This window comes from Diabrotica virgifera, chromosome 10 (genome assembly GCF_917563875.1).
Source record: "Diabrotica virgifera virgifera chromosome 10, PGI_DIABVI_V3a".
NCBI lineage: Eukaryota > Metazoa > Arthropoda > Insecta > Coleoptera > Chrysomelidae > Diabrotica > Diabrotica virgifera.
In genome coordinates, this window is record NC_065452.1 from 143,527,547 (window position 1) to 143,552,552 (window position 25,006).

At 34.2% G+C, this 25,006-nt stretch overlaps 1 protein-coding gene across 4 annotated transcripts in view; it reads left to right on the plus strand.

The window, feature by feature from the left end:
- The window catches only part of LOC114340735 (nuclear factor 1 X-type), a 123,685-nt gene that overhangs the window by 84,158 nt on the left and 14,521 nt on the right, over positions 1 to 25,006 (plus strand). Inside the window, exons 5-8 of one of the 4 annotated variants that reach the window (XM_050663181.1) lie at positions 9,940 to 10,035; positions 10,087 to 10,242; positions 18,202 to 18,389; positions 20,570 to 20,761. In XM_050663181.1, the coding sequence (XP_050519138.1) occupies positions 9,940 to 10,035; positions 10,087 to 10,242; positions 18,202 to 18,389; positions 20,570 to 20,761 (632 nt within the window). Of the gene's footprint in view, positions 1 to 9,939; positions 10,036 to 10,086; positions 10,243 to 18,201; positions 18,390 to 20,569; positions 20,916 to 25,006 lie in introns of all 4 variants that reach the window. The other 3 variants (XM_050663182.1, XM_050663179.1, XM_050663180.1) reach the window with 3 other exon arrangements.

Sequence of the window (25,006 nt, forward strand, 5' to 3'; positions counted from 1 at the left end):
GGTCGTAAGGGTGGAAGGTATAGTGAGACAAACCAAGTAAAAATTCAAAGGGGAGTCAGACAGGGATGCATGCTGTCGCCACAATTATTTCATGTGTACTCCCAATAATAACATAAGATTTGCCGTTTGCAAACGATACCGCAATAATAGCAGATAATATAGACGATTTACAAATTCTCCTAGAGATCATTAACAGAGAAAGCAAAAAGATGGGACTATCAATGAATATACAGTCGGAAAAATGAAAGAATACCCATGCGTCATCGATGATATGCATACGAATCAAATCAAAAATTTCTAGTCAAAACAAAGTCTATATAAACTAAGTTAATACATGGTTAATACTGAAAATAAACGGATGTGACTACTACCCCACCGTACGATTTTTCGCTACGTAAGAATGTGTCAAAAAAATTTTGTGATGTTATTCTTTTTCTGATAATATATATTTATTGGTGATAAATGTTACTATTACTACCGTAATTAATTATTTGATATAGATTAATTATACAAAAATAATGAGTAAGCAAATATAGTATTATGAATTTCTCCATGTTAAAGTTGTCAGTGGACGTAAATAGTAACAGGAATTTAAAAAATGTCGTTTATGTCAGCTGCATTAAGTAAGTGATTAAAATGAAAGTAAACTTAATGAATTCAGATCATTAGGTATCCAGATCATTTTCCAGACATTATCTGCAAATAAATGTACATTCGTAAAAATATACTAAACTGTAATTTCATACACTATGATTGAAAAGTCAGAGTAATATGTACACGTTTGGCGAACTCATAGACAGAAGTTTTAACATATTGACAGGTGATTACTTACAAATTTTATTGACGTATTTTAATTAAATAAATACTTACCAAACAAAAAATACAATATATCTAATATCAAAATAAATAAAATAAAAATTTATTCAAGTAAATACGACTGATTATTAAAATTTATAAACTCTACCGAACCTAACCCAGTTTCACTGTCAAAGTGACAGAAATCGAATCAGTCAGATTATAGTTGACCAGCACAATTACTCGAATAGTAGTTTATACAATCATTATCTCTACTCATGTTGAATGTTTTTCTAAGAATTACATTAGAAGTACAGAAATAGTCAAGTGTGAGTTTAAATTTTCTACTAAATTAATATAACTACGTTCAACAATTGTATCGCCGTCTCACTCTGTCAATTATAAATATGTAACTGCGTATGTCTTGGATAACGTTTTTGCTTTGTAGACAACACTTAATAATCTATCTCTCTCGTTTGTTATTTATAGAAAAAGACAGCAAATCCAAAATATATGCTTGATATGATCGTTCATGGGTATTCTTTCATCTGCGTATGTCTTGGATAACGTTTTTGCTTTGTAGACAACACTTAATAATCTATCTCTCTCGTTTGTTATTTATAGAAAAAGACAGCAAATCCAAAATATGTGCTTGATATGATCGTTCATGGGTATTATTTCATCTGCGTATGTCTTGGATAACGTTTTTGCTTTGTAGACAACACTTAATAATCTATCTCTCTCGTTTGTTATTTATAGAAAAAGACAGCAAATCCAAAATATGTGCTTGATATGATCGTTCATGGGTATTCTTTCATTTTCCGACTGTAGATAAAACCAAATACATGGTGATCTCGAAAACCCCTGTTGACAACATACATCTGGCATTGGAGGTAAACCGTTAGACAGGGTCGACAAGTATAAATACCTTTGGAGCAAATAATATAAACTCACAGTTAGATCAAGATGAGGAGATAAAGGTCCGAATAGAAATCGCTCGAAAAGGATTTACAAAATACCAGTCAATATAAATAAGATATTGATACTACATATAGATATTAATAAGATAAGAATAAAAATAAATTATGTTAAAATAATCGTTTTTGGCTACTACCAGATGCGTACGACAGGGGAAAGTGAATGGTTGACCCTTCACAAATTCTACGCCACTGACGAAATTGCTATTTTAGTGCAATTTTTAGATTATCCAATACTTTCTATCTAAATCATGTACTCTTCATTCGTGAGGATAAAATCATTAGTTTTAGATATATTTGAAGTTAAAACGGAATGGGCATATAGGCGAAGCAACAAAGCACTAAAATCGACTTTACCTCGGAAAAAAAACGATAAGACGGATCTTAGTAATTCTTTGTGCATTCGATTCGTGAAAGCGCCAGGAAACTTTGTGACAATAAAAAAAATTCAGAACTCGTCAATAATTATCGGCGGCAATCAATTTTGTTACTCGGGAGTTTTTGGAGTCGCTGAAAACGAATATGATGTCGTAAGTGATCTCCGGAGTACCTGGTGCCCAGGGTACCTACTGTTTAACTCGTCTTGTGGAGTTTTCGGCAAATTCATTAAAAAATTAGCCACAAATCATTACTCGGGGGTTTTTGGGTTAGCTGACGACGAATATGACATCGGAAGTGATCTCTGGAGTACCTGGTCCCCAGGGTACCTACTGTTTACCTCGTTCTCTGGAATTTTCGGAAAATTCATTAAAAAATTAGTCAAAAATCATTACTCGAGGGTTTTTGGGTAGCTGACGACGAATATGACATCGGAAGTGATCTCCGGAGTACCTGGTACCCAAGGTACCTACTGTTTTCCTCGTCTTCGGGAGTTTTCGGCAAATTTATTAAAAAATTAGTCAAAAATCATTAGTCACGAGATAAACAGTAGGTACTCTGGGCACCAGGTACTCCGGTGATCACTTCCGATGTCATAGTCTTCGTCAGCGACCCAAAAACCACCGAATAATGATTTTTGACTAATTTTTTAATGAATTTGCCGAAAACTCCAGAAGACGAGGTAAACAGTAGGTACCCTGGGCACCAGGTATTCCGGAGATCACTTCCGATGTCATACATGTCATTAGCGACCCCAAAAACCCCCCAAGTATTGATTTTCGACTAATTTTTTAATAATTTTTTTGCCGAAAACTTCACAAGACGAGGTAAACAGTAGGTACCCTGGGCACCAGGTACTCCGGAGATCACTTACGACGTCATATTCGTTTTCAGCGACCCCAAAACCCCGAGTAACATAATTGAACTCATTTCCGCCGATAATTGACGAGTTCTTTTTTTTATTGTCTGCTTGAGATGCACTTTAAGAATGCATTTTTTGTATGCAATTTTTCAATATTATTTGATGGCTAGGGGCCACAAAGTTTCCTGGAGCATTCACGAATCGAATGCAAAAATAATTATTAAGATTCAAATTCAAATTCAAATTCAAAATATCTTTTATTAAAAAAATTGTAAACAACACACTTATAGCAAATTGCCACAATTGAATAATAGGTGTCTAATATACATACAAAATTACAATTACAACTACTATGAGTTAAAAGTTAAAATGTGTGATTTAACAACTCATACACAGAATATGGTTCTAAATCCAATAAAATGCTTTTTATTTCAGTTCTAAGTATATTAAAATTCTGTTGCAATTTAATTCTAACAGGTAATTTGTTAAACAATTTTATAAACGATTATGTAGGTCCTCTCTCTGTTGCGACTAGCCTATGTATAGGGAAATTGAGCCCTACATACCTAGTGGGTATTCTGTGTTTTGGCTCAGAATGTGTAAACCTATCCCTATTCTTGAACAGGAACAGTAAACACTCATATATATATATATATATATATATATATATATATATATATATATATATATATATATATATATATATATATATATATATATATATATATATATATATAAAGCCCTGCCACCGTTAATAATCCTAACTCCTTAAATTTTCCCCTACAGGTCCTTCGAGCTTTTATCTTGAGCATTGTTCTCATTGCTCTCTTCTGAGCAATGAATACTCTATCAACATCAGTTCCTCCGCCCCAGAAAATAATACCATATCTGAGCATTGAGTAGATGTTTGCAAAATAAACTGTCTAAAGGTGTTGTAAATTCAAATACTTCGACATTGCTCGTAATGAATAACATGCAGTGTTGATTCTTTTGCGAACAATACCCAGATGCTCTGACCATCTCAGATGTTGATCTATGTAAATACCCAAGAATTTTGTATTTGTTGATAATACAACAGTTTGATCATCCAACTCAATCTCCTCTGAAATTATCTCATTATTTTGCTTTGTGTGAAAACAAACACAGTTAGTCTACTCGGTGTCTAAAACCAATTTATTTTTTAAGAACCAATTATGAGTTGTTTTTAAGTGATCTGAAGAAATACTCAGAAGATCTTCAAACGTTGATGCTAATGTTAATAAGTTTGCATCATCTGCAAAATTTACAAGGTGAGACTCACTGCTCAGTATTTCGCTACCAAGATTGTTAATGTAGAAAACAAAAAGAAGTGGTCACATGACACTGCCCTGAGCAATACCAAGTTGTAAATTCCCTTCTTCTGAAGAAAACTGTTGTCCTTCTCGAGTTATAATAACTTTTTGTCGTCTGTCGGTGAGGTAATCTCTTATCCAGTCCCGAGCAGGGCAACGGTTTCCATATCTTTCTATTTTGTCGATCAAAATATGATGATCTATGCTGTCAATCGCTTTTGATAAGTCCAGGAACATTCCCAAGGAAATCTCCCCGTTCTCCCATCCATTCAAAATCTTATCCACGAATTCGTATGTAGCTGTTTCAACAGATCTTCCCTTGAGATACCCATGTTGTGACTCAGCAATTAGGTGGTCATTATTGAAAAACGTTATAAGTCTTGTGCACATTGCTATTTCGAAAATTTTTGAAAATGTCGGTAGTAAACTGATGGGTCTATAATTTTCCAATTTGGTTTTATCTCCCTTTTTGTGTAAAGATTTCACTAGGGCTAACTTTAGTTGGTTAGGGAAAATACCATACTTAAAAGAGTTATTAATAATGTGGCACAATGGTTCTGCAATCTCTTCTGCACAATGTTTCAACAGATTCGCTGAGATCCCATCATAACCTGCACTTTTTTTATTTTTTAGCTTTAATATGATATTAAGAATTTCAGAAATAGTTACTGGTATAAGAAAAAAAGATTTGTTGTTATATGGAATACTGCAAGAAAAAGTGGCTTGAGGTTGAGTTTTTATTAAATTAGGATCTGCATGAAGTACAAATTTGGTAAAGTTATTACAAATATCCTCAGGCTTACCACTAATATTCGAAGTTTGATCGACATATTCTGTAACTGTACCATTAATTTCCCTAAAAATCTGCCAAACACATTTTGATTTGCTTTCACTGTTATTTATACGTTCTTCATAATGAGGACTCCTTGCATCGCTCAGGAGACGATTGTATGCCTGCTTCTGTGTTTTGTAAGCCTCACTATAGACCTTGTCAGACCTACTAGGCACTAGAAGGATGTCTAGCTCATTCTTACATGCAGCAACCAGCTGATTAGGTTTTAGAATTTTTTTGCCGTACATTTTTGCTGAAATATAGGACTATAGGAAAGCAATAATCAAAGGTAGACCCAACAATGCCGACAAAAGCATCCCATTGCTCATTTACCAGTGATTTAGGGGTAAAAACACCGAGTCCCATTTTTGACTAAAAAGCACAGAATTGAAGTTATTTTTATTTGTAATTGAAAAAATTCTTTTTTTAACTTTTTTGAGTTTTGGACTTATTTGCAAAGTAAAGGACACCTTCTGGGCAGTATGGTCAGACATATGAGTGCCTACCATCTCTGCATTAAAAATGTTTATATTAGTATAAATATTGTCAATAAAATTTTGAGAAGTCCTACTTACATGTGTACATTCTAAAATAGAAGGATCAAAATTAAAAGACTGCAACAATTCACTGAAATCTTTAGCATTACTGTCCTTAACATTCATTATATCTAAATTAAACTCTCCAGCAATAAAATATGTGCAGTGCTCATTCAGCCGTATATTTAGAACCGACTCAAGTTTTACTAAACAGTCATGAACAGGTTTTGTGCTTGTTCTGTATATACATATGATTGATTATGACATTTTTTTATAAAATGATAGTTCTACGGCAGAACACTCAAAACATTCTTCATCGCCAAATATGGTTATGTCACTTCTATGTACGTACTCTATACCATTCCTTAAATAAATAGCTGTGCCTCCATATCCATTTTCTTTGCAAAATGCTGATGCCAGTGATTATCCCACCAAATTATATGCGGACAATAATTGATCGATTGTTTTCCAATGTTCGCTCACACACATAGCAAGAACATTTTTTTCATCGTATACAAATTCTTGAAGAGCATCATGACTTGTTCCTATCGATTGAAGGTTTTGGTGCACTATACACACCTGGTCAGAAGCATTTTTTTCAAGTTGACTATTTAACCTATCTATTGAGGTGCTAGATTCTTCAGGTTTAAAAATTCACTAACATAAAGACCGACTGGCCAAAAATCAGGAGTTAGGACTGTAGACACGCTCTCTTGTGTTACTCCAATTTTAAAAGAGCTAATGAACTTTTTTTTGTGCGCAACTTTTCTGTGGTACTGTTTTGAACCCCATTTTCTTGCATGTATGTTTGCACATACTTTGCTGTTGAATCCTCAGTGAGATCCGACAAGAAAATCCAACTAAAACTAGACACACTGGGGGCAATTGTAAGATTGAGGGCCGGTTGTTCGAACGCTAATCAACAATGATCACTATCAAATATTTAATTACTGTCACCAAAACTGCCAATGTCAACTTTTATTGGGTTGCTGAAAACGTAATTGATTATAATTATGTGATTAGTTAATCAATTAACATAACAATTATTAACATAATTAATTAAGTAATTTCATAATTGTAATCAATTATGTTTTCAGCAACCCAAACAAAGTTGACATTGACAGTTGGTGACAGTAATTAAATATTTGATAATGATCATTGTTGATTAGCGTTCGAACAACCGGCCCTTAAAGTTCCATTTCTTTTGCCTTGAATGGGTGCTGGTCGTTTATTTTTTAAGAAGCCCCTTTTTCTTTGAGTTTCCCAATCCTCCTTATGTTGATTTTTACTTGACGATGATGGAGCATTTTGATCCGTTGTATTATTAATTTGAGTCTGTTTTACAAGATTTTCATGTGAAGACTTAACAGTTAGTCTTGAATCATCAGGTTTTATTGTCTCATAAAAGGTGCTGCTAGATCGATATAAGCATTATCATGTTTTCATGAATGATTCTCAGTTATGGAATACCAGCAAAACTACAGTTCCGCCTTATCTTTAGAAAACTACTGAACAGTGGCGGATCTAGGGGGGATGGGGGTAATTCCACTCGTAACATGTTCCAGAATAATTAAAGAAAAAATTGTTGAAACATAAAAAAATACATTAGTTGACATGAAACTCGTCACGGATATCAGATATAAGACAGGTAGAGAACATGGACTTGATTTCAATACAAAAAAAAAACAAAGTAAATGGTAGTTTGTAAATGTTAAATATTAATTACAATTGTCTGTGGAAAAGTCGGGTTTAAATCATCTTCGACTATTCGTATGTTGCTGATTTCGGTTAGATGCATCATACGTAGTGTTGACTAACGACCTATCAGGATAATTAACATTGGGTTGATGTCTTGAAAAGCCTAAAAACAATAACACACTGGTGATATGAGCACAAGTACCTACAGTTCTCGCACCAGATTGACAGGTACAGTAGTACCCGTTAATCGGTCCTTCTACAGGCTCATCTTCATCATTATCTTCATCAATCGTATAGGAAATGAATACTTGGTGTTTTGTAGCTTGCCGAAACCTAGAAAATATTCGAACTCTTATGAATCCCGGTTTATCCATATTCTCATCAATTTGAAACTCTTCGTCATTTTCTCTTATTATTTTATCTTGTATGTAAGATGGTGCCAGTTTAATTTGATATATCCCAATCGTAAGGTATTTTAGGTAGTCTAAGTCGAAAACAGGAAAGTTAGCAAAATCATGATTATGAAGCCTTCTCCATTGACCATTTCTTCTATATTATTATATTCATACCCAAGTATGAATATTATAGTTGTTATAAAAATAACCCTACAGAATTATTCTCCATAATATTTTGTATTAAAAAGCTCATCATCATTGGCTGTAGAACCCCTGGTGGACCTCGGTCTGTTCGAGAATCAGCTTCCATTCCATTCTATCCTCCGCCTTGGTTTTCCAATTTCGTACTCCCCGTAACCCGTAACCCGTAACTCATCTTCTCTGGTCCTTAAATCGTACTCTGGGCCATGGGCGCCCATACCCATGGGCAGGGGGGCTGTGACCCCCTGGCTTTTCGGGTGCTTTGAATTATATAGGGTGAGGCAGATAACTGGCCTATTAGAAATATCTCGAGAACTAAAGGCAACAGAATCATGAAAATTGGAATAAAGGGGTTTTGAAGGATGATCTATTAAATAAAAATATTTTCATCTCTTTGCAACTTCCGGTTATAACGGAAGTTGCTTATAACTTCGTTTTCCAACAATTTTTGACCACGAATTCATATACAACACGCAAGTATATAGGAAGAGTTTCTCTTCTTCTAATAATAAATATTTTCGTTCACTTGACCGTAAATTAGTGCACTTAACGTAAACCGAGCACTCGAATCCAATAACTTCAGAAAGCTATAACTCGAGAATAGTAGTTATTCAGACCCAGGTGCCACGAACTTTTTTAATCTACGCATCAAGGAGTATCATTGACCAAACTTTCATCAAATTTGACCGGGACCACTTTTCCATAAGGAGTGTTGCCTGGTCCTTTAGCACAACACACACCAGATTTTACATTTTTGCTACAACCTTTACAAAGTTTCTTTAGGATATCTGTACCGCGAAATTTATTGGCGACGGCCATTTTGTTCAAATCAGTCTTTGATCCGTCAAGATCCGTCTTGTCCTTTTTTTTCGGAGGTTCAGTGATTTATCTTCGACTAAGAATATTAATCAAAAAAATGTTTGCCGTTTCATTTTTAACTTCAAATATCTCGAAAACTAATAATTTTATCAGTACGAATAAAGAGTATATTATTTACATAGAAAGTATCAAAAAAGTGAATCGAAAAATTAAACTAACATAGCAATTCCGCCAGTGGCGTAGAATTTCGGAAGGGTAGCAGCCAGAAACGTTTGTTTAACATATTTTAGTAGGGTGTACAGTACCTACACTTGCTACCAAGTATGACAAGGATATGTCAAATGATTTTAAACTACTGGGTAGGTAGAAATAGTTTTTAAATTTTTTAATAAAACACCCTATAACTCAATTAACTAATTTTGATGGGAAATGAGCCACAATTTTACTAAAAAATTATTTTATTAACGTTTCGACGCCCAAATCGGGTGTCGTTGTCAAAATACAAAAAATATTAATGAATTACAAAAAAATGTTGTTGCTTAGTAAAAAAAAATCTTCTAATAATTTATTTAATCTGACTCATTTATATCGGCAATTCAGACATATGTATTATACATTTTAAAGTAGAAGACTTTAAAATGATATTGCCCATATTTAGGTATGAGTTGCTTTCCTGGGACGACTTTACTGAAAGATAGTTCATTCTATTACATGATATCAACCCCAACTCAAGAATATCCGTCACAAAAAAAATCATAACATATGATCTGTCTTTAAAAAGACAACCACATGCAATGGTGACAGTAAAATTCTCGCGTTAGAGATTCCATAGTAAATCACGAGGGAAAACCAGGAAAAAACCCCGTGATACTATCCCGACATCGTAAGAATTAAATAGCTTCAGAACAACCCTATAACTCAGTAAGAAGCCACATTTTATTTAATTGATTTGGGCTAAATCTTAATATTTTGAGCCCGAGGATCTACAGTTAAAATATCCCAATTATTTATGAAACACTCTGTATATTTAGTATTTCATTTAATGGTATTAAACAGTTTTCAGCATACTTAAAGTGTTACAAAAAACTGATCTATAATTATTTTTATACTTTCAGGCTATACGCATAATCCATACAATGGCGTGGTGTGTAACGACATTATCTTAGCCACAGGCGTATTTTCATCCAAAGAGTTATGGAAACTGTCAAAATGTAATATTATCTAACATTTGTCGGTTTTTTATTAAAGCTATTTTTTTGCAGCTTCAATCTTGCACGAACTCTCCGAAGGCCATCCGAATATGAACAGCGTCAAGCTGGAACACCCAACCTTTTACTGCAATAGCTATCCTGAACCTGGATCAGTTGTTGTAGATCGGTCATCTTCCGTTGATTCCATGGTGGTCTCAGCAACATACTGTAAGTATATACATGAAAGTTTACATATCATATTGTCATATTAGAGGTAAAGTTCTTTTTCTTTTTCTCCAGCTTTAAGTAATCCAACTTTGGACATAGGCCTCCCCCAATTCAATCCAGTGTTTTCTATTTTGCGCCACTTGCTTCCAGTTGTGTCCTCCTCCTCCAATCTTCTTTATGTCATCAGGCCATCTCATTTGTGGCCTTCCTCTGCTCCTCCTTCCTAACCATGGCCTCCATTGTTGTATTTCGTGATTCCATCTTTTATCCTTCAGTAGGGCATTGTGTTCTGCGAAGCTCCATTTTAATTTGGCAACATGTTCTCCTGCGTCTTTTACTTTGGTTTTGCTTCTAATCCGTTTGTTTGTTATTTTTGTCTATAAGTCTCACCCCGAGCCTTAACCTTTCCATCGCTCTTTGTGCCGTTACTATTTTATCCATATTGGCTTTGGTGAGTGTCCACGTTTGCGAACCATACGTGAGTATAGGGAGGATACACTGATCGTAAACTCTGGTTTTCAAGTATTGTTTACTTTTAGTGCTTTTCAAGATTCATCTATACTACCCGCTACACTACACGATCCGCTATAAACAGCTTCAAAACCAAATAAGAAGAAAAATTAGGGAGGCTAAAGAAACCTACTTCTCTGAAAAATGTAAAGAAATAGAAGAACTTCAAAACAGATATGACAACTTCAACCTACATAAAAAAGTCAAAGGACTAGCAGGAATAGCAAATAGAAGAACCTCAAATACAGGGTGTCCCGGAAAATAGTGCGTTCCTTAAAGGTATAGGTAGAAGGCATCATGTAGAACAAAAAACTCTTATAACATTTTTTTCTAAATGCAACCGTTTGACCAAAAAATTAAAATGTATTTTGGTAGGCAAATTTAAATCTGACAACTATGTGCGGTACGCAAATTTAGGCATAGACAGTCCCATGTAAATAGATAGAAGACAGATAGTAAACAGATAGTTTTAAAGAATCCTGTTTAGTGTCAATGCCGAAAATGTTTTCGAATAGTGAGTGTGTTACCTATTATGTTATTACCTATGAATGGTGTTTTTGAAAGGTTACTTGAAATATCTATTCGGTATAATAATTATTTTCAAGTAAGTACAACTTAGTTATTTCAGTTCACAAGTAAACAAATTACTGAGACATTATCTGGTGTATTTAAGTTCCACTGTAAACTATTAAAACTATGTAATTCAGTTAAAGCCCTCAGCAATACTCAGCATTCAACCTATTTAAACCTTACTAAATACATAATACTAGTTGAGTTAAAAGATGTGTTTTTATGTTAAAAGATGTGTAATTCGTTTAAAATTATGCAATAGGTATTTCAATACATTTCAAAATAGTAAACAAATAGTAAATACATAAGTATTACCTACTATTAGGTTGGATTATTTTAAATACTGTTAATCACAATCACAAACGAGTTCTTATCATGTTATTATTACGTAGTGCGTACGATGTTGCCAGTTTATTAAAATTTCCAAACATTAAAATACAGGTATATGGAAAACAATGTTAACTTATTTTTGGAAACGGTTAACTTTAGAAAAAAATGGTATAGGACTTTTTTGTTCTAAATTATATATTATTATATCCATACCTTAAAGGAACGCACTATTTTCCGGGACACCCTGTATATTGCTCGACAAAAACGGAAATATAATGGAGACAGAACGAAAACTACGACGATGGAAAGAGTACATCGAGGAACTACTTCATGACCAGAGAGAAGCTAGTACATCCGTAGATAGCCAAACCGGAGATGTGGGCCCAGAGATAACCAAATCAGAGGTTAGTCAGGCACTAGACTCTGTGAAAACCAATAAATCTGCTGGTCCAGATGAATTACCTAGCGAGCTGATAAAGTTGGTCAACGAGAAAAACCTGGACATAATAGTAGAACTGTTCAACGCTATCTACACTACGGGAGTCATCCCTAGAGAAATGTTGACATCAGCATTTGTGTGTTTGCCAAAAAAAGTGAATGCCAAAGAATGCAGTGACTATCGAACCATTAGCTTAATGTCACATACCTTGAAAATTCTGCTGAAAATTATCCACGCCAGAATACACTCTAAACTGGAGCTGGATATTAGTGACACTCAATTCCGTAATGGTATGGGCACCAGAGAGGCATTATTCTCCTTCAACGTGCTGACACAGAGATGTTTGGATGTTAACCGTTCTCTTTACGTCTGTTTTATAGACTACAATAAAGCGTTTGATAAAGTAAAACATGACCGACTCATGGAAATTCTAAAAACTAAAAACCTAGATGAAAGAGATTTAAGACTAATAACACATCTTTATTACAATCAGCGAGCAATAGTAGGAATTGAAAAAGAAACATCTGAAGAAATGGAAATAAAGAGAGGAGTCAGGCAAGGCTGCATACTATCACCTCTATTATTTAACACTTATTCTGAAGAGGTAATGCGAGAAACTCTGGAAGATGAAACAGTCGGCATAAGAGTAAATGGAGTCTTAGTTAACAACATCAGATATGCAGATGATACAGTAATAATAGCCGATAGTTTACAACACCTGCAAATACTCATGAGTAAAATAATAAGGTGTAGTAGGGAGTACGGACTCTCACTCAATATCAAAAAGACGAAGTTTATGAGAATTAGTAAAAACAACCATAATACTAACGAAATCTTGATAGTAGAGGGCCAGCAGACCGAAAAAGTAAAAAAGTACACTTACCTAGGAACACTTATAACCGAAAATAATGACTACACTGCAGAAATCAAAGTCAGAATCGAGAAAGCACGTTCTAATTTTATGAAAATGAAAAAGGTCCTATGTAGCAAAGATTTATTAAGTATTAAATAGTGTGATGTATAATGCCTTTTAGGTCCAAACTAATTAAAACTCTCTTTCTTGGTTCAGATACATTATATTTACATTCAAGTCCATCAATGACTAACTATAACAACGTGTTTACATATAACAGTAACGACCTAGTACAATAATTAAATACTCAGTACAACAATCTTTCTCCACCGAGTTAATGTTTATATACACATTTAAATAATAACAAAACATGACAATTCAATGTTACTTGCGGTTATTGATACAAGAACAGATACTACATGGATTAATGACTTTGAATGAGTTTTAAACATATTTTGTACAGGGTGATATTATAATACCACACCTCCCCGTTTTGTTAAAATTACATATTTTTAAAATAAGATTGATTGTCTATCATCGCCGTTTTTTTAAAAAAAAAGAAAGTCCTAAGAAGAGAAGAAGAATATCTGAGTGTATATCCCTCTTTCCCTTTCACAGAGTGTTTATGATTACCTAATACTATTTTCAAAAATTAAATTTCCTAACTATCCTAACTAACTGTAACATGGTACATTTCAGATCAATCGATTTTTCGATAAACATGTATATTCTTTTTCCTATTTTACACAAAAGTTCACTAATTCACTTCATCAAAACAGTGTCCACAGTGAATGAAATTGATCCTAACTTTTAAATATTCTTTTAGTGCCTATAAGCCGTAACTAATTTAATTGTGATAAAATCTCGACTTTAATACTTCCTAAGCTAAGCTAAATATTACCTAAACTTCTATTAAATAGTATATATATATTATGGTATAAAAAAATAATTTAACGTTACTTTGCTATTTCATCTTATTATTTCAGTCTTATTTTGATTTATTTATATACACCTTACTAACTTTAGAATATTGTACCTATAATAGAAATGTAATCTCTCTAAAACTTTTAATATGTCTCTAAAAAAACTTCTAATAACTCTCTTGTACCTATAATAAAGATTTAATCTCTCTAAGAACTTCTAAAATGTCTCTATGAAACTTTCAATATCTCTCTTGTACCTATAATAAATATTTAATCTATGTTTCTGAATGTCTAAAAATTTCACTTTCTGTGTCCCTTTGTTTACTATCTACTAACACTTATTGTAAGATATTGTCTATCCTTAATTCAAACACTTCCATTTTCCGCGAAAATTTAACCTGAATTCATTATATACATTTGAAAATAAGTTATTTATAATTTACGTTACTTTAGAAAAAAAATTACAACTTTAATTCTTAGACAAAGATTCAATGATTAGCTACTTATTTGCTTAGTATCTTCTTAATTTTGCTTGTTTATTTTGGCATTTTTTATGTTTCTTCTTTCCTTTTTCCCACATATTTTATTAAAAATTCTCTTTTTTTCTCTTCTTCTTCTTGTCTGGTACTACACTATATATTTTTTCATTTTTCTCCACATATAACACTTCTACAGTGCACATAATTCATCTTCATATAACAATCATTTGTCATTTAATCATCAATATATCATTTCATAATATAACATCATAATAATCACTTCCTTTACTTATCCCTCAATGCCTACGTTCGACTAATCAAAGTGGCTTTACTCGAGAGAAAAGTTCCAATTATTCTACATATTCCATATAACAGTCATAATACTCAATACTAATATACTAACCACGAAACCTCTACAATCTACCTTGATAGAAGTGGGTATAACATCGTTGGCTAGATCAAATTCTTTTACAAATTCCACAACCTCAATCCCTTGCTTTGAGGCCGTTGTTTATTCACGAATAATCATGAATAAAATAGGTACTCTCAAAACACAGAGTGGGTCTCTAATAAGCTTTCAAGCTTCTATAAATCATTAGTACCTTCCTAATTTGACAAGAGCAGTGGGTTTCTTATTTTCTCTAGTTGCCTCATAATATTTAGCTTATAATATTGTTAGTTCTTCTTCTAATCTATATAGTTCTTCTTCAAATTCCTTATCTCGACGCATCAGGTCGGTTCGTTAAAAATAAATCTTATGCTTATAGCAATGTTTGTCTTAAGCTCTTATATCAACGTATGTCATCACTAATCATTATTCATTAAAAAAAATATCATTTATCACTCAAAAAAAAATATTAATTCAGGCTCATCTCATACAAAATTTAACACAAAATCGATGAAAATGTATCTATAGAATCAATAAATATCAATAATAAAAACAAAATGGCTAATAAAAATTCAATAATAGTATACATATTCGATACAAATTCAATTCAAAATTCAAAAATAGCATATGCAAAAGTTAGATAAAAATATTCAAAATCAGTTCATATCTCAAAATTCGAGAGAAAAAATTCGATATTCTATAAAATATTCAAAAATAACCGTACTAAAAATTGAAATCGGATAGAGATTTTTCAAATAAATTCAATAAAAATTCAAAATTCAATAATAGCACATATAATAAACTTCGATAAAAATATTCAATTCAAAAATCACTTCATATTTCAAAATTTAAAGATATTCTTAAGAAAAAAATCGATACTTCATAAATTATTCAAAAATCAGCAAAGATAAATATTAAATTTTCAATAAAAATATAAAAACGAGGGAAGCATTTTTAATAAAGATAGACATTCTTACTTACATTTTATCACTTGTGTCTTTTTTCACTGGGTTCTCTGCATTCTTCCTGTCCTGGTCTGGTCCATTTTCCGCCGTCGGTGTTTCCAATCTGGTGCCGCCATCTTTGTTCCTTACAGAAGATTCTCCTCTAATCCTGGCAGGATCGCCATGTATTAAATAGTGTGATGTATAATGCCTTTTAGGTCCAAACTAATTAAAACTCTCTTTCTTGGTTCAGATACATTATATTTACATTCAAGTCCATCAATGACTAACTATAACAACGTGTTTACATATAACAGTAACGACCTAGTACAATAATTAAATACTCAATACAACAATCTTTCTCCACCGAGTTAATGTTTATATACACATTTAAATAATAACAAAACATGACAATTCAATGTTACTTGCGGTTATTGATACAAGAACAGATACTACATGGATTAATGACTTTGAATGAGTTTTAAACATATTTTGTACAGGGTGATATTATAATACCACAATTAGCTCTAAGCCCGGCCGCACATCAAAGAAACATGAAACGTAAATTACGTTTCATGGAAATAAACCACTGCTAAACAAATATATATCCGGCCATTTATGAGACTCTCCGAAAATAAAAATGTGTCATGAGCATGAATCACACTCGTTTCATTAGTAGGCGGACTTTGAGATTTTTTTAGCAGTGTTTTCTTTTCATGAAACATGTTTTTCGTTTCATGTTTCATGTTTTTCGTTTCATGTTTCTTTGGTGTGCGGCTTGGCTTAGGCCGTATATCAAAGAAACATGAAACGTAAATCACGTTTCATGGAAATAAAACACTGCTAAACAAATAGACGTCCGGCCATTTATGAAACTCTCCGAAAATAAAAATGTTTTATGAGCATGAATCACATTCGTTTCATTGGTAGGCGGACTTCAAGATTTGTTTACCTGTGTTTTATTTTCATGAAACGTGTTTTAAGTTTCATGTTTCATGTTTCTTTGGTGTGCGGCTTGCCTTAAAGTACGCCTAACAAAATGTTATACGTATATAGTGTACTATAGTGTACGTATATAGTGTACTATACTATGGACTGGAATCATGGACGTTAAATGTAGAGACAATGAGACGACTTAACGCCTTTGAAATGTGGACCTATACAAGAATTATGAGGGTTTCCTGGGTAAATAGAGTTACGAACAATGATGTACTGAGAAGAATAGTTAAAGAGAAGGAAGTTGAACTTACAATTAAAGAAAGAAAACTACAGTATCTCGGACATGTGATGCAGGGCGAGACGTATGGCATCCTGCGACTCATAATGCAGGGAAAGATAGATGGCAGAAGAAGCATCGGCAGAAGATGAATTTCATGGCTAAAGAACCTGAGAGAATGGTTTGGATGCAGCTCAAAACAACTATTTAGAGCTACTGCCTCAAAAATTAAAATAGCTATCATGATTGCCAACCTCCGTAGCGGAGATGGCACCTGAAAAAGAAGAAAGATTCAACATAGTTTTCCAAATCCTATCCACGATAACCTTATTCTTCTGATAATTTCGACAGTTTGATTTTCTTTGTTAACTTTCATTATCTGTCCCAGGTAGATGTATTCGCTTACTGCTTACTGTCTCTAAATTTTTGTCGCTCAATGTTATTTTTCTGTTCGGTGTATTCGTCATTATTTTTGTTTTTTCCAAGTTCATCTTAAAGCGGGCTCCACACTGTCGGCGAAGTTACTTCGCCAAAGTTGACCGAAGTCCGAAGTACCCCTCTACACACTCGTTCTACTTCGCGAGGAACACATTCAAGCGGTGCGATACCGACAAAGATCCCTTTGACTCGGACACGCCAGACCGACAGAGAACGGAAGTAGAACGAAGCGAGTCAAAGTTGCACAAGGTGGCCGTCTACACTCTCGTACTTGTTGAACCTCGATCGACTTCGGCGAGAGTGTGGAGCTCACATTAGACCTATCTACTTTTTCCGAAGTTTGAAATACTTGTGTCATCATAGTCTGTAATTCTTCGAAACTTGTAGATAATATTATAATGTTGTCAGCATATCTCAAATGACTCAGTTTTCTTCCATTAACATTTATTCCTTTATCTGCCCAGTTAATGTCTTTGAACACGTTTTCCAGTCTCAGTGTGAATTGCTTTGGTGAGATAACGTCTACCTGGCGAACTCCTCTAATGATTAACATAGCTTTGGTTTTCTCATCTATTTGTATTTTCGTAGTAGGTTTCTTGTAAATATTATGCATGAGCATTCTGTATCGGGAATCTATCCTGCAGTTGTTCATAGCTCTCTCTATTGCCCAAAGTTCTATGGTGTCGAATGGAGTACTTTCCTGTACTTTTCGTAATATAATTATTAGTTGTAGGTTGCTTGAAAAAAAAATCAACTGGAGTGTTACGTAACGTTTAGGTAGGGGCGAGGGGTACAGAAAAACGGGATTATATAACAAACATGTCTTAATTATGATCTATAAATAATGAAATGTTAATTTTTATTTTTAGCAATGCCTCAAAATACTACGTTAGTTTCTTCCAGTTCTCAAGCAAGTCCAAGTACCTTGTTTTACCAACACAGTCCCGAATCACACCCTCATCAAAACCAAGTTAAATATCCAGAAAATGGGCACGACACTTTGTCCGATTTTGTTACATTTGTATGCCAAGAAACAGATAATAACCAAAACTCACAGGTAAGTTTTTAGAGTTTATCTTTATAGCATAGAAAACCATAATATGGTTATTATCATCTTAATACCATAGAAAATATTGAACATTATGTATATCTGGGCATTGGGCCATGTCATCAAACTGGGAGAACCAAACCAAGATACTGAAATTAATAGAAGAACACAACTGGCATGGGCCACTTTCGGTAAACTAGCATAATATGTATACTTATTGAAAAACATCTTCATTTCTATAAACTGAGAGAAAAAGACAATCGAAAGGTTTACTTCAATAAAATTAAAAATAATATTAAAATAAAACTTTTATTGAGAAGTTTCTGGTAACGCCTTATTGAGGCAAAGAAGACTAGAGGAGAAAGTTTTCGTTGGAATTTTTGCCACGCTGAGCAGGCAGGAAGTGAGATTCAATTCATAGATCTGCCCTAGTCTTCCTTGCCTCAGCATGTGTATGGTTTCCAAATTATAGGATGCCGCCACGGCACCCGTATCGTGTTATTTTGTTGTAATTCGGTACTAGCAGTCGGATTTGTTTTAGTTCATTCAGAGAAAGTCATATATACACTCTCTGATGATGATAGCTTAGGAGCTTGAAACCGAGTAGGGTGTTTATGGCACTCTCTGAATCAATTGAAATATAAGACGTCTCTACTTTTCGTTTTACGACAGAATTATTATTTATTTGAAAGAAAAAGGTGTATAATTCATTCATACTACCAATTTGTACCTCCTGCTTGAGGATTGAATCCCTTAAATTGATAAATTATGGACTGCCTCACCTTCACTCCCATAAATAGTCAGGTGGAAAAGGAAACCATAGTAGACAATAAAGAATACAAAAATACTTATACTTTCACTCGAAAACAAACATTTTTTCTTAACTTTTAATAGGCTAAACTGGAAATTCATGATACTGGAGGGACAACCCCAGTGCCTGGTGACACGTGACACTCCAGACTACCGGTCTGTTCACAAGCCCAATTGGTAATGAATTCAATTCTCACGCATGGATGATCTTTTCCCGCAAAACAAAACTCTTGAATTGAAATGTTTATGTCAAAACGGCAAACAGGTGTATGTTTTCAAAAAACTTTTGATAGTGTGTAAAAAAATATATTTTATATCAGCTAAGTACTTTCAGCACATAACGTGCCATCATCAGAGCTTCGACCTCTTAAAATACCTTCATAGAAGAGCAATTGCTTAACAACACAACAAAAAACATGAATACTGGGCAAAAGCCACAGATATAGGGTAATAACCCTTTACAGTGAATAGAATCACATCTAAATTCTTTTATTAATTTATCAAGGCAACATGGCTGAGTCAGACCATTTTGAGCCCACGTGAACAGCAGATCAGCTGAGGAAGACTAGTTTTTTGAAAACATACACCTGTTTGCCGTTTTGACCTATTCAGAAGTGTGTACAAGTCTTGCAGTCTTTTCCAATTGAAATGTTTATAACAAACAAACATTAATAATAATTTATAATAACAGACATACCTTTCAAATATTTGTAAGGCGCATATTAAAACCTTATATCCTACTGAATGGGATGATTATTATTAGTAAGCGGGGTAAAGTCATAACAAGGATCCAGATAAAAAATGAAGATATTGAACAAGTAGACAAAATGAAATACTTAGGAGTCTGGATTACTGAAGATCTAAATCCGAAATCAGAAATTCGATCAAGAACAGAACAATCAAGAGCAGCCTTTTTGAAGATGAGGAAATTTATGAATAACCAAACACTCAATCTGCAATATCCTCTATTCTTCTTTATGGTGCCGAATCTTGGACTGTTAATGTTGACTTAAGGAGAAAGCTGGAAGCTTTTGAGATGCGGCTTCTTAGGAGAATTTTGAAAATACCATGGACCGATCTTGTTGCATATAATAGGAAGAGACAGAGAACTTTTGACCACCATTAAAAGGAGAAATACAGTATATTTGGGACACCTACTTAGAAGTTGTAGCAGCTGATTATGAAAGGTAAAATCGAAGGAAACAAGGTTCCTGGTAGACGATAAATACCCTGGCTGAAAAACATTCGCGACTGGACCGGGTTAAACATTAAAAGACGAAGAAAAACAATGAATGGGAATTGAAATATGTGAATTAAAACTTATAATATATTTGAATCATTACAACCTGTACTTACTTGTATTTTATATTTATTTTCAGATGCAGTCAAGTCTATCTCGAAGTCCTAAACCCCAGTATTTTCCATCCACAATGCTACCGCCCCCTCCGCTACCTCCAATGGCTAGACCAGTGGCCATCATCCGATCAACGTGTGATGTCAACATGAGCGGAACCAACTCTCCACCAGCCAGCATAACGCCGCCCTGTAGTGAGGCTTCGCCAGCGGACGAGGTACCAGAAATAAACTCTTCACCACCGCTTAGCCCTGGGAGCCATGACATGCGGAAATCACCATCACAAAGAAATTCAGTCCCGACCAGTAGTCCATATTCTCCTAGTCGGGAATACTCTTTCAATCATTTCCATGGGCAGCCGGGACATGTTGGTATTAAATACTGTTGTCTTCAGGAAGAGTGCCACTATTAGATACTTCTTTATTCATTCTAAAGGGTTTTACCAAACATGTAAATTACCGAAAATCACTTTAACTTAAATATTTTTTGTATAGGTTCTTAATTTCCCCACCCAATCTACTAAAACACAAAGGGCATATTAAAAAATATACTAGGCTGTTCAATAACTTTTGCGATTTGATAAGAAAAACACAATTTTATGGTTTGAAATACACTTTATTATTCAGTATAGTCTCCCTGAATAGACGGAGAGGTAGAGCCGAAAAATCATCTTCATAAGTAATATGGAGTTTTTCCTGTGAAATGTGTCCATTGTATATTGACAATTATGATCCCTTTCAGGCTGACACCTCGGTGGATACAGGAAGTAGCAATAAGGGATGAAAGGGGAAAGTTAGTGCAGTCATTAAAGGTTTTCACCTCCTATTTTGTTAAACCCCCATCGATTTGCATGAAAATTGGTGACTAGTTAGAGCATACCTCAAGAAACAAAACTGATTTGGTGCCACTTGCACTTTTATCCTGGTGGTGAATACCACCCCTTCCCGCGGGTGAAAACTATTTTATTAAAAATAACCCCACAAATCGATAGAGGGACAAATTTTAAGTAAAATTTGTTATATCATGTTATTAAAATAAATCAATACTTTTTGAGTTATTAAAGATCAAAGATTTGTCTATTTAAGAGCATATGCGCGAAGTTACAGATGATAAAAAGTACATATTAATTAATTGTATGTTAGTAAAATATTATTTTTATATTATTTCGATATTTAATTGAATTTTTTTTTCATTATAAACTGAATATGTCCAGAAACTGGGGGTGTTCAATAATGGGTACATTTGACATATTCGAATGCACTTTTGTTAAATTTATAATATCGAAATAATATAAAAATAATATTTTAGTAACATACAATTAATTAATATTTTCTTTTTATCATCCGTAACTTCACGCATGTGCACTTAAATAGATAAATCTTTGATCTTTAATAACTCAAAAAGTATTGATTTATTTTAATAACATGATATAACAAATTTTACTTATAATTTGTCCCTCTATCGATTTGTGGGGTTATTTTTAATACAATCGTTTTCACCCCCGAGAAGGGGTGGTATCCACCCCAGGGTAAAAGTGTAAGTTAGCACCAAATCATTTTTATTTCCTGAGGTATGTTCTAACTAGTCACCAATTTTCATGCAAATCGATGGAGGTTTAACAAAATAGGAGGTGAAAACCTTTAAAGACTACACTAACTTTCCCCTTTCATCCCTTATTGCTACTTCCTGTATCCACTGAGGTGTCAGCCTGAAAGGGGTCATAATTATCAATATACAATAGACACATTTCACATCTCAAACTCCATATTACTTATGACGATGATTTTTCGGCTCTAGCTCTTAGACTAGAACATCAATACACTTCTTCCAAAGATATTCCAATATATAAATTCGATCCCTAAATGAAGGGCTGCAAAATACGTTTCCACAGCTGTTCTGACCTCATTATTTGATGAAAAACGCTTTCCACACATGCATTTCTTTAGGTATTGAAGCAGATGGAAGTCGCTAGGGGCCAAATCTGATGTATACGCTGGATGCTCCAACAATTGGAACTTTAATTCATGGATTTTAGCCATTGTTAAAATGCTCATATGGCACGGTTCATTGTCCTGGTGAAAAAGGATTGTTTCTTCTGCAAATCGGGTCTTTTTTTACGAATTGCTTCCTTTAGTTGGTCTAAAAGGTTACCTACTATAATATCCAGAATTTATTGTTTTACCAGTGTGCTAGTAATCCACAAACAAAATTCCACTCGCATCCCAAAAAACTGATGCTAATATCTTCTTGGTTGATTGCTGGACACGAACTCGTTTTGCAGCCGAAGAACCAGGTTCACACCACTCTTAGTGTCTTGTTTTGATTAAAGATCATGGTGATAGACCAACGTCTCATACACAGTGATGAATCAGCGCACAAAATTTACTTGATCCTTTCTACTACTACTACTACTATCGGTTTACAGCGTTCTCCGACGCCTTCCGACTCCTAACCGCCATTCTTCTCTGTTTAACCATAGACCTGGAGGGATTTCTCTTTCCTCTAGTTCTTTTTCAATTCCCTCCCTCCAGCTTCTTCTCGGCCTTCCTCTTTTTCTTCTCCCTTGTGGTGTCCATGCCAAAATCTGTTTAGGGATCCTGTCATCTGGCATTCTCTGTACATGGCCGTACCATACCAATTGTTTTGTTTTTATGTCATCAAGTATTGTATGTGTTACTCCCATCATTTCTCGTATTCTCTCGTTCGGTATCCGATCTCTTCTTGATTTGCCTGCTGCTCTTCTCCAGAAGTCCATTTCTGTTACTAGTAACATTTTCTGCGCTCTTTGTTTCAGTGGCCAAACTTCACTGCCATATGTGATTATACTTTTAAGTATGCTATTGTATATGAGCTGTTTGTTCGCTTTAGATATTGTCTGGTCCCACAGAATGCCGTTCATCATGGATATGGCTTTTCTACCCTGCATGTTTCTGTCTTTTATAGCAGCATCGAGTGTTCCATCTTGAGTTATCTTCATGCCCAGGTACTTGTATTCATCGCAGTGTTTAATTTCTACCCCATCGTCTAATGTAATGGACTGTTTTGTTCCTCCAATACACATGGCTTCAGTTTTCTTAATGTTGACTTCGAGACCCCATTTGTTATATTCTTCTATTAGCTTCCGCGTCATGTAACTTAAGTCGTCATGATCTTGAGCAATCAGAATTTGGTCATCAGCGAAACATAGAGTGTATAGTGTTGTGTCGTCATTGAGAGGGATTCCCATGCCATTACATTTTCTTTTCCACAGCTTGAGTGCTTGTTCCAGATAAATTTTAAAAAGGGTAGGCGAAATACAACAACCCTGTTTCAATCCTTTCGTGATCTTAAATCCCTCAGACATCCTTGATCCAGTTTTAATTTTTGCAGTAGTTCCATTATACAGACTTTGGACTGCTTTGATAAGACCATGTTTAATGTTGGTTTGATAAAGGGTTGACCATAGTTTGCTGAGGGGCACACTGTCATATGCTTTTTGTAAGTCTACGTATACCAGGTGAACTTCTTTATTGACGGCTGTTTTTTTCTCAATAACTTGCGTAATAGAGTACAGGTGGTCTACTGTGGACCGCCCAGCTCTAAAGCCAGCTTGCTCCTCTGATTCGTAATCTCTATAGTCATTTTCTATTTTATTCTTAATAAGTTTCCCATACATCCTACTTATTGTGCTGTTTACCGCAATTCCTCTGTAATTTTCACATTGATCCTTGCTGCCCTTTTTGTGGATTGTTGACATGATAGATAATTTCCATTCTTTTGGTAATTCGGCACCATTTAAGCAATCTTGGAAAAGTTTTCTTAGCTGTTCTTGGAGTTTGTCTGTGCCGGCTTTTACTAATTCTGCAGGGATGTCACCAGGACCAGGGGATTTTCCATTTTTCAGGGATTTGGTTATTTCTTCCATCTCTGATTTACTTATTTGTAATGGTGATGAATTTATATGTATACCTATCATGTTGTCTTCTATGTTAACAAATTCTGGTCTTTGTTCTGTTAGTAATTTTTTGAAATATTCTTCCCATTTTTCCGTTGTTATTGGTGATATAACGTCTTTTTTCTTATTAGTTCTCATATTTTTAATTAATCTCCAACTCTCTGTGCTTCTTCTACCTCCTATGTAAGTATTGATTTTTTGGCAGTTCTTTTCCCACGATTCGTTCTTTTTTTGAGTTATCTTCTTTCTTACTTTGGCTTGGGCTTCTTTGTAAATTATTTTATCGTTGTCTGTTTTTGTTGATAGGAACGTTTGGTATTTCCGACGTTTATCTGTAATTTCCTTTTCTACTTCTTCATCCCACCAGTACGGTTTTATTCCTTTATGGTTTTCGTCACATTTCCCCAGTGCTTCTTCTGCTGCCAAATGAATGGACTTTTTGATGTGTTCGTAGTGTTCTTCGGTATTTTCAAAATTACCACTTTCTAATTTTTCATCTAAACGTTTTTTATACAATAGCTTTACACT